This window comes from Lissotriton helveticus, chromosome 9 (genome assembly GCF_964261635.1).
Source record: "Lissotriton helveticus chromosome 9, aLisHel1.1, whole genome shotgun sequence".
Lineage (NCBI taxonomy): Eukaryota > Metazoa > Chordata > Amphibia > Caudata > Salamandridae > Lissotriton > Lissotriton helveticus.
This window is the reverse complement of record NC_136070.1, coordinates 933,691,366-933,708,842: the sequence shown is the minus strand read 5'-3', so window position 1 is coordinate 933,708,842 and position 17,477 is coordinate 933,691,366. Positions and strand designations below refer to the sequence as shown.

General features: G+C 44.0%; 1 protein-coding gene across 2 annotated transcripts in view; it reads left to right on the top strand.

The window, feature by feature from the left end:
• Positions 1–17,477, top strand: part of TEX264 (testis expressed 264, ER-phagy receptor) — a 943,072-nt gene that overhangs the window by 49,482 nt on the left and 876,113 nt on the right. The window contains exon 2 of one of the 2 annotated variants that reach the window (XM_078661148.1): positions 16,761–16,817. The exons of the other annotated variant lie outside the window; for it this stretch is intronic. Within the exon in view, the coding sequence (XP_078517274.1) occupies positions 16,761–16,817 (57 nt within the window). The remainder of the gene's footprint in view (positions 1–16,760; positions 16,818–17,477) is intronic. 2 annotated transcript variants of the gene reach the window in all.

Below are 17,477 nucleotides of genomic sequence, written 5' to 3'. Positions count from 1 at the left end.
TGCTTCTGTGTAGGAGTTCACATCCTCCTGGCAAAGGGAGGTGCTGGGGGCTATTGGAGTTCCTCTTTGATAAGGTGATGCATCTTTTTCATGCAACTCACCTCAAATACAGACATACATGGGAAAGCAAACCTGCTCCATACCTGTTTGACACTTAATGGAACTGCTTTGCTTTGTCAACAAATGCCCCGAGCAACGTGTTTGTGACAGTGAGTGCAGAGTGACAGTGAGTGCAGAGTGACAGTGAGTGCAGAGTGACAGTGAGTGCAGAGTGACGGTGAGTGCAGAGTGACGGTGAGTGCAGAGTGACGGTGAGTGCAGAGTGAGAGTGAGTGCAGAGTGAGAGTGAGTGCAGAGTGAGAGTGAGTGCAGAGTGAGAGTGAGTGCAGAGTGAGAGTGAGTGCAGAGTGAGAGTGAGTGCAGAGTGAGAGTGAGTGCAGAGTGAGAGTGAGTGCAGAGTGAGAGTGAGTGCAGAGTGAGAGTGAGTGCAGAGTGAGAGTGAGTGCAGAGTGAGAGTGAGTGCAGAGTGAGAGTGAGTGCAGAGTGAGAGTGAGTGCAGTGTGAGAGTGAGTGCAGAGTGAGAGTGAGTGCAGAGTGAGAGTGAGTGCAGAGTGACAGTGAGTGCAGAGTGACAGTGAGTGCGAGTGCAGACTGAGTGCAGACTGAGTGCAGTGTGACAGTGAGTGCAGAGTGAGAGTGAGTGCAGAGTGACAGTGAGTGCGAGTGCAGACTGAGTGCAGAGTGAGTGTGAGTGCAGACTGAGTGCAGAGTGAGTGCGAGTGCAGACTGAGTGCAGAGTGAGTGCGAGTGCAGACTGAGTGCAGAGTGAGTGCGAGTGCAGACTGAGTGCAGAGTGAGTGCGAGTGCAGACTGAGTGCAGAGTGAGTGCGAGTGCAGACTGAGTGCAGAGTGAGTGCGAGTGCAGACTGAGTGCAGAGTGAGTGCGAGTGCAGACTGAGTGCAGAGTGAGTGCAGAGTGACAGTGAGCGCAGACTGACTGCAGAGTGACAGTGAGCGCAGACTGACTGCAGAGTGACAGTGAGTGCAGACTGACTGCAGAGTGACAGTGAGTGCAGAGTGACAGTGACTGCAGTGTGTGAGTGTGCAGGGTGCACATTGTGTGAGTGTGCAGGGTGAGCAGTGTGTGAATGTGTAGGGGCAGTGTGTGAGTGTGCAGGAAACAAACACTCAAACTAAGTCCACCACACACTACTGCATATACTAGTGAATACAGTCATCTCTTTATACAGAAAAAATGAGTTATATTTAGAGGGGTCGGAGTGGGACACAGTGGGTGGATGGATGCATGATGGATGGATGGATGTATGCATGATGCATGGATGTATGGGTGGATGCATGGATGGGTTGTTGGTTGGATGGGTTGGTGGATTGCATAAATTGTTGAGGGATTGGCTGTATATATGCATCTATCCATCCACCCATCCATCTATCCATCTATCCATACACCCATCCATACACCCATCCATGCATGCACCCATGCATGCATCCACCAACTCATCTATGCAAGCATTACAACAAGAGCCCGCAGCTCTCCTTCGTCTCTCCTTCTGCTCTCCTCGCCCCCCCTTCCCTGAGCCCGCAGCTCTCCTTCGTCTCTCCTCTCCCCCCTTCCCTGTGCCCTGCCCTGCTATTGTAAATAACAATGCCATTTATTTATGTTAAAAAAAACATAAATAAAAAAAATTTCAAGAGCAATGCCAATAGCTCTAACTTTAACAAAGGCAAAACCATTGCATTGTAAATGCTTGTTCTTTTTGAAGGGGGCTGGCTGGTTAGGGAAAATCTGGTCGCCTGACTAATCAGTAGATGAAACTTAATCTCGCCAAAGAAATCCTGTTAGTAAGATTTGCATTAGGGCGTAGGTAACTAAGTTGTTATTTGGAGGCACGCATAACAGATTGCTTAGCCAGGATTTTCATTATTTAGTGGTGATAATACAATTATACCTCACTTGATGACTGTACTGTCTTATTTTTATACAGCGCTTTCAGTCACAGTCTTGTAGCTTCGCAACGCTGTAAATAAAATGTATGTTTTACCCAGTTCAAGTGTGTACTTTTGACCGACCTGTGAAGGATGCGAAATAAGAACACTGTTGGGATTCTAACCTTTGACCTGCAGAAGGCACGCTGAATTATGCAGCATATTCCGGTACCTGTTAGGCGTATTTTATATGAAGCCTGGTAGATTTTCATTGTCTCGCTTCTGGTCTCATAAAGCAAGAGATTCCTCTCTCACATAAACAGGATAAGTGACTGCTTCTTCTCCACTGGGGATTGTAATTGCTTTTCTCTATTTTTTCAAGGTTAATTGATCAAGAGATTTTCTTTGGGCTACAGGTGTAGATTCCAATTTAGTTTTTTTTCCAGTCTTCCTAATTGTATGTGGTGAATACGTTTTTGAATCTATAGATGGAACAAAACCTCTCATTTGAAACACAGTGCAGCAGCTCGTGTAGTTTCACCTCAAAATCAAATCAAGGCACCCCCGAGGGTGCGGCTGTTTAAATGTCCACTAGTTTGTGCTCACCATTTTTTTTGGGGGGGGGGGGGGGGGGAGTGGGGGGATTTGGATGTTCTTTTTCTGTAGTGCAGACATAACAAGTTTTAAAATAGTGATCTACACCACCGGGGAAAAACCCTCCCTTGGTGTGGGGCCATTCGTTTTTTTTCTTCCAAAAACAAAATCCAAATTTGGTAGTTTGTACTTGAAAAACAAAATGTTTGGTAGACTGCTGTCAAATTCAGCAGTGGCCTTCCACCAAAGTTTCGGTACCTACAGAGGAACCTCCATATTGGTTGTTTCTCTGAAGGTACAGCTATCACCACTGGGCCCTCAGTGAGCCCTAAATTTGGCAGGCAGTAGTCCATCCGGGTGGTGGACTTAATGTCCTCCACCAGCCTGACGTTCTATGGACCCCTCACCGCATCAAATAGGGCTAAAGTCTTTCTCTTCCTGTTGCTGTTTTCCAGGTCACACCTTGAGCAGCTGAAACTGGTTCAGAGTTTCAGCCACAGTACAAAAGGCCCTTCCAGGGAATGCAAATGAAAACATAGCTAGCTTTTCAATGTATTTAAAGAGAAGGGGAATCTAAGAGAGCTGCACAGGGACCAGCTTGTGGTAAAGCCATGCTGCAAAGTGCACATGTTGGCTATTGTAAAAATACAGCGGAATACTGGTCTGTCAAAACTAACCACTAAGCAATCATTTTGTATGCCTGGAGAAGTGTGGCTCAATGGTTAGAGCGGCAGACCCTGATGCAGAGGTCTAGCCCGGGACCAGGGTTCAATTCCCCGCCTCGGCGGGTCTTGGGCTAAAAAATTCCACGGACCTGATAATTCTCGCCTCGGTGCCTATTCCAATCATGGAGTCCCACTCTGCAACTCTGGGCAATAGCTTCCTTAATCTCCACAACAGCCCCCACAACGCTAAGGATGCCTGGCCTCCACCTTGGGGGTGCCCAGGAGTGGACACCTCACAGGGAAAGCCAGGATGGGTTCCACAGCGGTATTCGTAGAAGCGCCTTGAGACCCTTGCGGGTGAGTAGTGCGCTATACAAGTATCAATTTACATTTTTTAGGAAGCTGGCTTTTTACATAATATACCAAAAAGAGGTATATTATATGGAGAGTACAGGTATCCCTTATGAGTGGACAGGGCTTCCTTTAACAATCCCACGGTGCTCTTTTTGGGGGTAGTGTGGATGAGCAGTCTTGGGCTTATCAAGGAGGAGTGACAGACATTTGTTACTTACCCAGAGTCAATAAATGATGCACACACTCATAAAGGTGTTCCAACAAAATTTAGAAAAATAACACTTATTTTATGTATATTTTTAACTCCAAGAACTTTGTAATTGGGTATTTTATTTTGAGATATCACTGTTTTGCAAATACACAGACATACACTTGCATTTGAGGTATCATAATTTTTCAGTATGTAGAAGTACACTGGCACTTGTATCTTTTAAAGCGGTAATGTTATCCTATGGGAAAGAAACATATGCTGCATACGGGCACTTAGCAGCAATTTACAGGACTGTTCTTCAGGACTTCAGGTAAGTAGAGCGCAAGGTCCAAGGCAGCACCAACAGGTCACCTCAGTCAGCTCTGGGGATTCTGGGTGCGGAGGTGCAATTCAGCGTTGGGTGCCCTGTTGAAGTTAATTGTGAATGGTCCGGTTACAAAGACTGGACTGGGCCCGAGCTGTGGGGCTCGGGTACAGTGGTGCTTCCTGATGTCGGGTTTTGCGCTGTCCAAGGCTCTCGCGATTACTTCTGCATGGCAAGAGAGGCTGCTGCAGGTGGGAACTGGGGGGTGGGGGGGGGCAGTCACGTGGAGCCCAAGAGGGGTGCTCAACTCTTGAGGGTCTCTGTGCCCTAGGGGCACTGTCGGTTCATGGCAACTCGAGCCAGGGGGCTTGTGTGCATTGCTGTTTGGTCCGGTGGGCTCGCGCTGACAGAGGTTTTTGTTTCTTTTCATTTGGATCTGCAAACATGCATGGAAGCAGCTCCTCTGCTCCAAGGGAGATGTTGCTGGCCAGGTGAAGGCGTGGGTCACTCTTCCACAGCTTTTGGAGGTGACACCACTTTCTGGATGAGCATGGTCCATGCAGTTGTCGGGGGCAGCAGGCAGGCTGGCAGGGCTGGTACCAAGTCAGACGCTGCTTCTCAGTTCTTTTGTCACATCTTTGTCCTTTTTTCTTCTCCAAGCAGACAAATCTGATTTCCTGGTGCCATGGGGCCACCTAAGTACTCAATTTAGGGTAGTTAAGGGGAGTGAACGGTAGTAGCCAATGGGCTACTTACCCCTGGGGTTACTACACCCCTGTTGACCACTTCCTGTGGGACTGGGCATCACCCTGTCCCAGAGTCCCAGAGTTCCTAATCTCACCACATAAAAGATGGTGAAATCCTAATTTTTGTGTTCACTCCAGGTGGCCCACCCTAGGGGTGTGAGTAGCCTGGAGATGCAGCATGCCTCCTTGCATAGCTAATATTCCACCTTTCCTGGTGCCAAATGTGCCTCAGGGCAGGGGTGCCATCTCCCATGTCTGTGGTACACCAGGCTCGCATATCAAAGGCAGTATGCTCTATCCCTGCCGTGATATGCTAATTTACTAGCCATCTTACTGGAGGAGCTGTAAACATCTCCTGCAAGAGCAGGCATTGTTACTGACCTCTGAGAGTGGCGCTCTCACCTCCTATGGTGTCAGAAAATTGGTTGTGATGACAGGCTGGACAGACCAGTCAGCCAGCACACTAGAGTGCTAGTAAGGTTCAGGGGGTACCTCTATGGTACCCTGTGGATGCATGTATTAATAGATCCGTCACTGGAATCAGTGTGGGTTTATTAATATGAGGTGTTTCATACCAAACACCATAGGTTTCAGTGAAGCCATTATGTAGCTGGGAAACTTGTTTTGGCCAGTGCCCAGTACATACCTTAAGATGGCTTCCCTGCTCACTTATAATGTCCTGCAATACGACTGGACACTACAGGGGCTTATCTGCGCAACCAGATATTTCCTTATATGTCATATAATGCATCCTGCTTTTGGGCTCCAAGACCTGCTTCAGAGATGACATACATAGCCCATACAGTGTCTTTGGCATGGCACACAGGAGTGTGCTATGACATGTTTTTAAACATGTTTTCACCATGTCACGCATTGGCAGTCTGTGTGGAATTTGTGTGTGGGTCCTTTAGGGCGGCATAAGATATGTTGTAACCATTAGGAACCCTCTTTAGTACCCATGCTCTTGGTCAAAGTCTTTAGCAAACAGGGAAACAATCAGACATTTTTTCTTTAAGGAATGAGCACTTCCACAGAGGTCTGGTTAGCAGTCTCAGTGCACTTTCAGAGTCGGAAATCGGCATCTAGCAGCTAAAAATGGGGCAAAAAGTGGGTGGAAAAATGCAACAGATACCCAGTTTCCTACGACCACTTACAGTGCTATCTTCATCTTCTGGCTCCGTTTTAAAACAATCCTATTTGAGGAAACTGATTTTTCTTCATTGGGTTTTTCATTCTACAACAGGAGGGTCATATATACAGTCATCCAACTTAACAGAAACCCGAGTCTATTGGCTGTGCCAATGCTTGTTCATTTTTTTGCTGTATGATATTGCTTGCGTATCAATCACAGGCATTAGCCTTGCACACTCTGTCTCCTACAGAGTGTGAGAAGTAATACCGTAGACTACCATAATTGCCAGTTAAAGAAACCGAGTTTTCACAAATGTTCTATGCTTATCTAATACTAGAGAGGTCTGTAGTGGGCTGATTCTCCTGAGTGGCACCTCTACCACACCCACAGCTCAATCAAGGTGGTCCTGGTAATGTAAAAAACCCTAATTGCCTCCTTAGCTATACAGTGGTGTCATGTTGGTAGACATTCAGAGCTCAATCAAGGGCACTTGGACTTAGCTGTGCTTGCCAAATACATCAGTCTCTTGGCAAATCCATCGTTTTATTACGAATTAGATTATGATTGGATTACAAGTGCATAAGCCCAATCTCTGTCAAGGTTATAAGCCTCACGCTAAGTAATGTCTAGCGTCAGTTCTTTCAAGAAGATCTTCATATTTGCTCTCACACTTTTTAATGTTAGATTTGTATGTGAATCAGATTGATGTTCCCATGGCATTTCCAATTGAAAGTATACAAATAATACTCTATACAGCCTAACTTTAAGACCCTATGATATGTAATACAACAGACACCGTTGACAGCCCAACTTTCTTGTAGACATTAAATATAATTTCTCATGATATAATGAACCTACTCAACAGCGTCCATTCTTTTTTTATCTTAAACCTGCTATATTACAATTTACCAATCACTTCCTGTACCTCTCCTGTCAAAGTGGGTGGACCTAATTAATTAATGCAGTTTGTTAAGTAAGAAGGGTCCTGTTATCAAGCTGTCTTATTTGATCCCATCCCATTACTTGTCCTCATCCCGTTACTTGTCCTTATTCCGTTACTTGTCGTTAGATTAGCAAGATTTTATTTTCCCTCTTATTAGCGGATGGTTTCTCTCCTATTGCACTTAACATTGTTTTCCACTGAGCCACCTTCTTCTCCTCCTTTAGAATTTAACGTCTACCTTTCTATGATCTTGCTATTTTTTAATTCCATTGATCTTGCTACAACATGAATTCCATTGGCTTCTCTCTGGAAAAAGACTATACAATGTAAAACAATGTGTTATGTTATGTTATGTTATGTTACACATATTTTTATTGCGCACAGCTGCCCCAGCTAAGGGGCGTCCTGGCGCATTGCAGGAAAATATGCAACACCTCCAGAGAACACAACAGATAAAAACGGGGGAAGTTATTAAAAGAGAAAAGTCTTTAAGGCTTTACGAAAAGCTAACAGGTCGTCTAACAACCGCAATTCAATTGGGAGGGAATTCCAGAGCTCAACTGCTCTGACCCGGAAGGATCGGCCACCAACTCGAGACAGCCTAAATCGGGGGATCACGGCAAGAGCTTGGCCCCCAGATCTCAAAGAGCGGGTAGGAACATACCATGACAGAAGATCTGCAAGGATTTGCGGACCCCCTCCCCTCAGGATCTTGAACGCCAGACACAACACCTTGAACTGGATACGTGACTTGATGGGCAGCCAGTGCAGCGATCTCAGTGTGCCCGAGACGGAGCTTGTTCGAGGTAAGCCCACAATGGCTCTCGCCGCAGCGTTCTGCACGCGCTGGAGGCGGGTGGTCTCCGCCACATTGGTCCCTACCAGAAGGTAGGATGTGTGTTGGATATAGATGAACTACACATTTTAAGGACAACCATATTCTTTGCAAAATCAGAATTAGTTCAATGTCATCTGTTGGCTGGATATGTGACAAAGGGACATTTTATATATGTATATATTGATCCTTTTTGCTGCTAATATATCACTTCTGGTTATTAATTTACAATACCTTAATTTTTATCTGCCAATATAAAATAAAGCCTTATTGATTAGAAAATGTGCATCTTCATTGGTAACAATATTTGCCTGTGGTATCACCATAAGATAAACGTTATTTCGAATCCAACTTCTGATGGGTTTTCCACCCCATTCCTTTTCTTCACCCAGTAGCAAGTGTTTACTTGTCTGTAGGGTTCTTTGTTCAGAACCTGTACAAGCACAGGGTAGATGGTTTTGTTCAAAGTTACTAATACTACTTGTGTAGTGACCTAGCCTCGTCAACACCTGTGGCATAGTCACTGGCTCTCTTCTTATCCTCTAACTATTAGTTCGGTCTCACCAGTGTCTATTCCAGCCTTTACGTGCAAGGTTCTGCACGGTCTCTGTAACTTGGGAGCCATAGTGATGGAGCAGCAGTGCCTTTCTTACAGACGTTACCTGTCCTTGGGTTGCAGACTGCCCTTTGAGAGCGTGGTATACCTTGACATAAGAAATTTAGGAGGGGAGAAATAATATGCTGTGGGCTGGCTTTAACAGCAGGTTGTGGGGCAGTAGAGCAAACATGTAGCCTGAGCACGGTTAAGTTTGAAAAGGCAGTTACTGACATGGTGCAGACGACTGGCTTCTCTTGGAAGTCAACTATCGAAACAAAATGTGATTAGCAGAAAAACATGAAAAAAACACCTTTTCTGTATGTCTACAAACTCTATGCTATTTGAGGACCACTCCCAAGATCATTCGTCACGCCTGAGTGCCACACATTGTTTCCACCTACATTTTGATCTCTATATTTTAAAATACTTGAGTCTGGGGAAGGCCGATATACAGAGAGGAGGGAGGAACATGGAGACCACCTTAAAAAAACTTGGTTGTGTTTTGGGAGTGGAACTTGGAGAGTCTGGTAGATAAACCTGGACCACAGACCTGCCCATAGTTTGTCTATTCAGCCAGTTTCAGTGATATGAGGTTGACAGGGCTAGACTGTAACCCAAATTAGCCCAGGCAAAAAACGTGGAAATCAGCCCCACACTACACCAGGCCTCGCTATATTGAGTCCGGAAGACATTTTTGGGTCATGCCAGGAATTATAGACCTGGCGTGTTAGTTTTAGCCTGTTGTTTTAGTTTTTTCTTACTGTTTTACCTACCAGTTGTCTAAGTTATTTTCCAGTGCCAAGATATCTCTGTTGGGATGAATGCTGCGCTCTGTATATCACCCAACCTAAACCAAATTATCCAAACCAATTAAAGATGTTGGGGAGGTGATTTCATAGCAGTCATTGGAGAGAATCTATTTTTAGGGAGGTGACATTGGTTTTCCAGGAGAATTAGCTCACTGGAGTCTTTCAAGTCACTATCATCCTCCCAGCTGGCCAAGTCTTTCAAATTAGGGTGAACTGGGATGTATTCCATGAGAGTCTGCCATAGGGGCATTCCTTAGAAGAGAACTAAAAATCCAGATGTCAAGCGTGCGAATGTGGAACATGTAAAAGTGCCTTTTGTATTTCTTGGCAGTGTCTCCCAACTTTTAGAATGCAACACAGTATTCCAGCAGAAGTGGCTAGAAACACAGAAAGTTTCATGTAGCCTGAAGCAAATATAGTAGGGCAAAGGCTGTAGACTAACTTTGGCAGTAGCGTTACAACACATGGGGGAAAAGGACAGACTAGGGTGAATTTGGAAACAATTCCTTTTTCACCAACAAATACAACGTGTGCCTTTTCCATTATAAATATCTACAGATGTTTCTTAAATTACACATTTTGTTTGCTCAGTAGCCTACTTTCGAGACTCTGATTTATTACTTCCGATTTCTGTTATTTTGTAACAAGACTATGGAATAATTGCCTCAACGCATGTATTTAATCCAACAGCATGGATAGCGAATTTGAAAGGCGAACTTAAGTCCGAGAATGACAATTGTTATAGTATAGATACTCATGAGGAAGAAAGTAGTAAGACGGCTTTCAGTCATTCAGTAACTCATTTATAACTGCTGTGTTGGCATTCTCCCTGGGCAATTGCTAAATTTTGTGTTTATGTAAAAGGATGTAAAAATCACAATACCACTAAAGTCCAAATCATTTCGCAACCTTGAGTAGACAGACCTGTATAATGTCCTTGTTCGAGCATGGAGAGTTGGCTGCTTCCACACCTATCGCAGCACCTAAGTCAATCCACTTGGGCATAAATCTCATATAAAATTAGCTTAGTTTAAAACTTTATGAAGTGCATGTTTCACAGGTAGCCTTTATTTATAATGGTATTACATTCAGATCTCGTGCACATTTGAATATTCATATGCTTACCATCATGTTTAGGGAATTTCATTCATTTCATAGGTTCAACAAATTACATACTTTACATACTCCAATCCTCTTTAGCACTTCACCTAAGAATAGAATGAATTGCTGTTGTAACCATTTTTGTAGTTTTCTACAATAATCCTATAAAAAGTATAAGAATGTCCCGACCTTCCCAATTGACTCAGTGATCGCTCCAAATGTCTTCATTTACTATACATAATTAAAAAATCTCAAACATTTTCTCATGCAACATATCTGGCTCACTCATGTAACTTCTGTAAGAGATGAGTATATATCTCAAAAAGTAACTATCACAAATTATGTAATCATTGATTGGTAATATTCAGTATATATCCTGTAACAACCACGTCTATCCATGCATAACGTACTTACATTATTTATTCAAAACCAATATTATAAAGGGTACAATATTAGCACCACTGTTGCCGGTTAGGACAAAGAGGTCAACTGCTGTAGGAGTATAAATTTCCACCCGACATGGCAATGCCCACGATTCTAGTTAATGATGTGTGGCTCTGTGACATGCTCTTTGCGGTGATTGGGATAGGGAGCAGAAATGTGATGACATTACAAATTGTACTAGTACAATATCTGCTCAAACCTTTTGTGTTTCATGTTCCTAATAAAAAGATATTGAAAAGAAGAACATTTCCATCCCACACCTCCTTTTCACTTTACTGCTGCAGGATTGGTATTTCTTGACTTTTTAATTCTGGTAACCGAAACTGTTGTAGCATAATAAACCTTCCAGTGCTCGGAATTTAGAAGCTTTGAAGAGTATGAAATACCGAAATGTAAGAAAACGCAAGTTGCAAGAGGTAACAGAACTTCTCTTCACCAACTCGAAGACCATTGAACTCCATGCACCCTTTTTAAGGCTTCTATTCTAAAATGCTGTCTTCAAGAAATAAAATAATGGTTGAGGTTTCCTGTGCAGGGCTGCCGCTAGGCATGTGCGGTTGCTCAAGGCCCGCGCCCAGCTGACCAACAAGGGGCTGAGCCTGTGAGGGCCCCTGCCGCCAGGACTTCATTGGTTTAATGCTGCAAGGCCTGTGTGAAGTTCTGCTAAGAACATATGAAGGGGCCCACATCCCCAGGCCTCACAGCGCTAGATCATGACTGTAAGGCCCAGGGAAGGGACTCCCATCTCTGGGGTCTCACAGAGCTACACCTCAGGTGCGATGATCAGGGTACAGACGGGCCTATCCCGGGCTAAGTACTCATGGTGTGGTCCAGCAAGGCCTAGAGTAGGCGTCCCTGGGTCGGGAGGCCAGGCGTCTGAATTTGGCAGGTTTGACCTGTATTTGGAGTTCCAGCCCCACACTGTCCCATAAAGGCACTGCAGGACACCCACAAAACCAGCACTTTTAACCCTTTCAAAGGACAGGGAAATCTCTTTCAGCCCTTGATGAGCTGTGAAAGAGATGATTGTGGGTGGTTGGAAGAGAGGCGTTGCAGCAGTGGCGTAACACAGACCCCGCAGCACCCATGATGCGGGGGCCCCAAACTGCAGGGTGCCCCTCTGCACAATACTCTGGCCGAAGAGCTCCTGAATGGGTCTGGAGAGGTCCCTCCATGTACCTTGCAGGGGGGCCCCTCAAGTTTCGTTATGGCAGTGCGTTGCAGCATTGGAGGGGTCCTACACAAAGCAGCTTTAGGACCACCTTCAGCTACTGGATGCAAACAGCCTTGAATGAGTGGATGGAACCCATGCTCAGGACCTGTACTGATAGTATTCCCTTGGTGTCTATTTCTTCCAGTAAGGATGTTTCAAAGTGCTGTCACGTTGTCAAATCAGTGGACCAGGCACTGCGAGAGCATTATTTGCCTCAGATCAAACAGTTGGTTAAATTAATAGGGCAAGGCTGCAGTGCACTGCTACTTGGTGGAAAGGCTATAAACAGTACCATTGGAGTTATGTGACAAGGATGGGCCAAATTATGTGCCACAGTTGACTAAATTATGCTTCAAAAAAAGCCAAATTATGCAGCGTAATGGGGCACCTTTTCTGAAAACATTGAGTCATTATTTTCTAATTTGTACACTTATTAACACTGTCTGAGTAGAGGTTGCTCCTCCGTAGAAGCAGTTAACACCCAAATATATCAGTAAGCAACAGAAAGGTTACCAGTCAACCTTTGGAAAGGGCCTTTCACTTTCGGCAACATGTTACTGTAGTTTTAATATTTAGTCACTTTTGAACCATTTGAGCTAGAAACAAATTTTCTTTTTGGTTAAAATCTGACGATTATGCAGCTGATGATGGATTATGTGGCAAATGCGGCAAATCCATAATTATGCGAAAAACACCAGGGCCGCACAATCGCATAATTCCAGTGGCCTGCCTATATAAATGTACCACTGTATTGCATTTAGGTGAATATAACATGTCACTGGGTACTTCTCCCCTCCCAGGTAACATTCAGTCCATTTTGGAATCATACACGTCCTAGCAGTTTTTACATGGAATTAGAGTAGACCCAATCTTGCCAAAAAATGTAACAGAGCAATACGTTCAGAAAAGTGATTGCCAAGAGCACACAATTTTGCCAAATGGGTGGCAGGATTAAAAAACACGTCTCCTGATTGCACATTTCCAAATAGTCCACTAGACCACAACTGGCGTGTCAGTGGTTCCTATGGCAAGGCCAAAGGATTGCTCTTTCCAGGGAAATGTAATTCTCATCAGTGTTCATTTCCATCATATTTGGGCAAAATGGTAAAATTGAGATTAGATAATATCGTATTTCCATGGCTAAAATGTATCCACAGAACAAGTCCTGTGGTAGTGTGTACTTACTGGACAGTATATGTGGTAGATACTGAAATGTATTACTGGTGTTTCAAAGCTTGAGAATTTCAATCCATTTGCATGCCAGAGTTCATTTTTTGAACGTGTAGCTCAAGATTTGCAATAGCAAGCAGTCAAGGCTTACTGCAGGATGTTGTAAAGGAATTCGAACTCTGATACATTATAAATAGCAGTCGCAATCAAGAAACTCAATCTACAGTGGATTTATTTTAAGATTGCCTTTGTCAAAGGCGGGGATTTAAAATGAATTCCCAAAAAGTCTTCTATGTGATTTATAGTTCCTAAGCTCCCCAAGAAACCGCGTCTGAAGTCTCTGCACGAGCAATGTGTCTCCACGGGTACAATGTGTCTCGAAAGGCAAAAGTGTCCTGTGAAAAGATAATGGAAAACTGGCCACTCTGCTTGGGCCTCACAGTATTAGACCATGGCTATGAAGTCCAGGGGACAGAGGCCCCTTCTCCTGGGCCTCACAGTGATGGGCCATATATGCGTGTTCCAGGGCGGGGACTCTCCTCCCCTGGACCTCGAAGCACTACAACATAGATATAAGGCACAGGGCAGTGAGGCCACCTCTCATAGGCCTTTCATTACTAGACCATAGCAGTGAGGCTCATGGGTTGGGACCACCCTCCCCTGGGCCTCACCGTGCTAGACCATGGCAGGGGACACAGTTGAGTAGGCCCATATCCCCTAGGCCCCAAGCACTAGACCATACATGGTGAGGCCCACGGAGAAGCGCCTACCCACTCCCCTGGTCCTCGAAGTTCTGGATCATGGTAGAAACGTCCACGTGAGGGAACCTCCTTCAACTGAACTTGCAGCACCAGACCATTGCTGCATGAACCAAGGAAGAGGGTTTCCTTACCCTGGGCTCTCCTCTTCTGGACTTTGCAGATATAGACCATGGGTGTGATGCTTAGGGTAGTGAGTGAGGCCCTACCCTAGGCATCGTATCCATGGTACAGTGCTGTGAGATCCAAGGGAGGTGGGCACCCTCACCTATGCCTAGCACCGAGCCCAGGGGTATTAGGTGCCCAATGTCCCCAACTTATGGCCACATTTTACTGTACAGGCAGTGGATGAGGGTGAGGTGACACTTTTCCTCTGCACCAGGGCCTATTGTACCATTGCTATACTACTTGTCTCTTTAATGAACCTCACAGCCATGTTTCAGTACTGTGAGGCTGAGAAGAAACTCTCCCCTGTAGTAATATCATCTATGAGTATATATCTTATTTTACCATGGGATATTGGGTTGGCTTATAGGATTCATGAATGTTTCTTTATTAATTGAGTTTTAAACTTTTTTAACATTCACTAGCAATTATTGTTTTTTTGTGAGTGTTACATAATTTGTGTGGTTTTATGTTTTTGTTTATGGAGATGTATTATATGTATAGATGTTCGTTGGAAGGAGTCCTAAAACGTATTTGTCCTGAGGTTGGTGGTATATATGCTTTGAGACCACCGAAACGGAACACACAAACACAACTCACAGTGCATGGACGATTACAACAGGTCACTGAACATATGTATCAATATCCAGGGACACATTTAATGGGAGTGTACTTTCTTATGAGAAACCGATTGGAGTGTCTTCAAAACTTTCCCCCTTTATTACTGTTGGTTTTCATATTTGTCTTTTATGTTGTTGCCATGTTGGTACATTGATTGTGCTCTGTAACAAGATTTTTAATGTATGAATTGTTAATGATTATAAAATTAAATGACCTATGTGTATTTTTTTCAAAATTCCCATGATATCAAATGATTCTGATTGTTGTGATGGGGTATAAGTGTAAATATCTTTAAGTGATTTATCAAGGGGAATTTTTAGTGCTGTTTGTACGCTCCGTTGCTACACACTAGCACGCTGTCCTGGGCCTTGCAGACGTGATCCAGTGCTGCAAGTCAGTAGATTACTCCACTACCCTGGACCTCACTGCTATGGGCCAGTCTAGTGAGGCCTATCTAGGTAGGAAGACATTGTGCTGGATTGCTCTTCATTTTAGATGTTTGCTCAGCATCTTGTACGAAATTGCTACAGAATGCCAAGTGTCAAAATGTTTGCTTGCCAAGGGACTGATACAGAAAAGCAGTCTAGTCAATATTGGGTATAAAACAAACAGTTTAGCTGGGAAGCCAGCAGCATACCAGCCCAATGGTATGCTTTAACACTGACTCTACTCTACAGATGTATGAGGGGCCAGCATTTGCTAACATGGTAACCGGGAGGTAGGACGTGTTCCAAAGGAAGTGACCTACACTGCCACTTTATTAAAATGTTTACCTTTAAGGGTGTTAAAAGGGAGGAATAAAAAGAACTGTGAATGAAATAGCCCTGAACAAGTAGCCCTCACCCTAAAATCTTTACTTTAAGGTAATGGCCAGTCAGCCCATGAGATAAAGGCAGATAAGGAGCTAAAGGTCCACAAAGAACATGATTTGCACAAGATCAAACAATGGTAACATTCTGGTCAGACACAATCCTAGAGGCTAGCCCCTGTTCCCTGGCCCTTTATGCCATAGTCCAGCACTATGAGGACCAAGGATATTGACCGGTAAGTGAGCCAGGCTCGCAGCATCATTTAATTGCAATTGGGATGTGCGCTTTGCAGGGGTTATGCTAAATTGGGTGCAGGTGAAAGCAGATGTATCTCAAAACTATTAATCAAATTTGCAACATGCTGATTTACAAAAGGAAGTGTACTCTAGCACCATGTAAGCCTATACTGATAATTAGTAGCAGAACTTTTAGAAGCTTCATAGGGCGTTAATAGAGGTCTTGTGGCCATAGGTAAGGGCAAATGACAATACACCTTTTTAATCTACATATGATTGTATTCTGCTAGTTTCTAGTACTTTACAGTGACTTGTATGATGTGTTTGATTGAAGTCAAGCTATTTTCATCTTTTTTACTTGCTTGTATATCTTTTTTGGTGAAATATCTTCTGTGCCACATACTTTTCTTGCATTCGGTATCTGGGAAACCATCTGAGAATTGTAATCCCCACTGGTCATCCATAAGGGTATTCTACATGCTGCAGCATACCACACACAAGGGCCTGTTGAAATACGACCACGTAATTCCACTCTGATTCAACTCTTCAGGCTCCACTTGCCAGCATGTACCATCTTCAAAACCAGCTACAACATCTACAAAGACATTACAATGCATTAGCAGTCAACAAACCAGCTATCTCTCCTTGATTTTTATCCTTTTCTTTGACCCTGTGCAGCGCTCTGCTGCCTTTTGGCTATATTCACTGTAAAAAAAACACATACATACGACTGGCAGCCATTCCTAGGTGAATGATAAGCTCACCGTCTCCAGTGGCTCTCTGCACACCCGCAACTAGGACACCTTCAGACGGAAGAAGTGCTAAAAAGAAAAAAAGAAGTTTAAAGGCCTTTCACATCTATGCAACCAGGATCTAGAATGCTATCACCATATCCATCTGGACAGCCCGAACCAGCACCAGTTTAGGAGACAGCTGAATACTCAACTCTTTAAAAACACCACATCATGATGCAGTAAAAGTCCAACATCTACTCCTCCCATCACATGTTGACTGTGTCTTTGTCACTGACCTTGTTCAGTGGCCTGCTGGCTATGCTACAAAACCTTTTGTTTATTGATAAGACTCGTACCTTTTTGTACAATTGCAGGGTCATAGCAACAAGAAAAATTCTTCGGATATGAATGGGGTTTTTGAAGACTGCTTTGTAAGTAGAGATTTTACTCTTCTAAATAAATTGTATTATTTTGAAACTACGTTTATTAAAACTATGGGGAATGTCCCCGCTATTGCAATCTGTTTGTTCATTGGTGGGTGGAATGTGTCATCTAAATGCTGACTAAACTTTTGCGACACTTATCTAAAAAATAACCTATTACACGGGGTGGAGTGGAAGGGTTTAGTTATGCTGTGGTTTAAGGCCAGCAAGATGACTGTGCAGCAGGTTAGAGACTGAAACCAGGTAGAGCCTATGACTGTGACTGTAGAGAAGGCCAGAGAGGTATCCCAAAAGCAATGCATTATTGAAGTTAGGACCCTAGAGGATGGATACAGCTTAGATGCCTATATAGAGGATGACCCGAGGCTGTTAGCACTACCTATGTGGCCAAAGTTTAGAACGCCACTATCTGGTGGAGCGAAAAATACATTATGACACATTCGATAAGTCTTGTTATAATAGCAGACACTAAGGTCTTAGGAGTGGAGTGGTGCTTTTAGAGGGGGCACATCAGTACACAAGGGAGTCCCTTGCACATGAATAGTATAGAGGCACTCATTTTGTGTCGTACCGCTCTCTGATCCCTGTAAAGGGGGAATGTGCTCTGAGAATATTTACCTTGTAGCACGGAAACATCTTTCTGTTGAA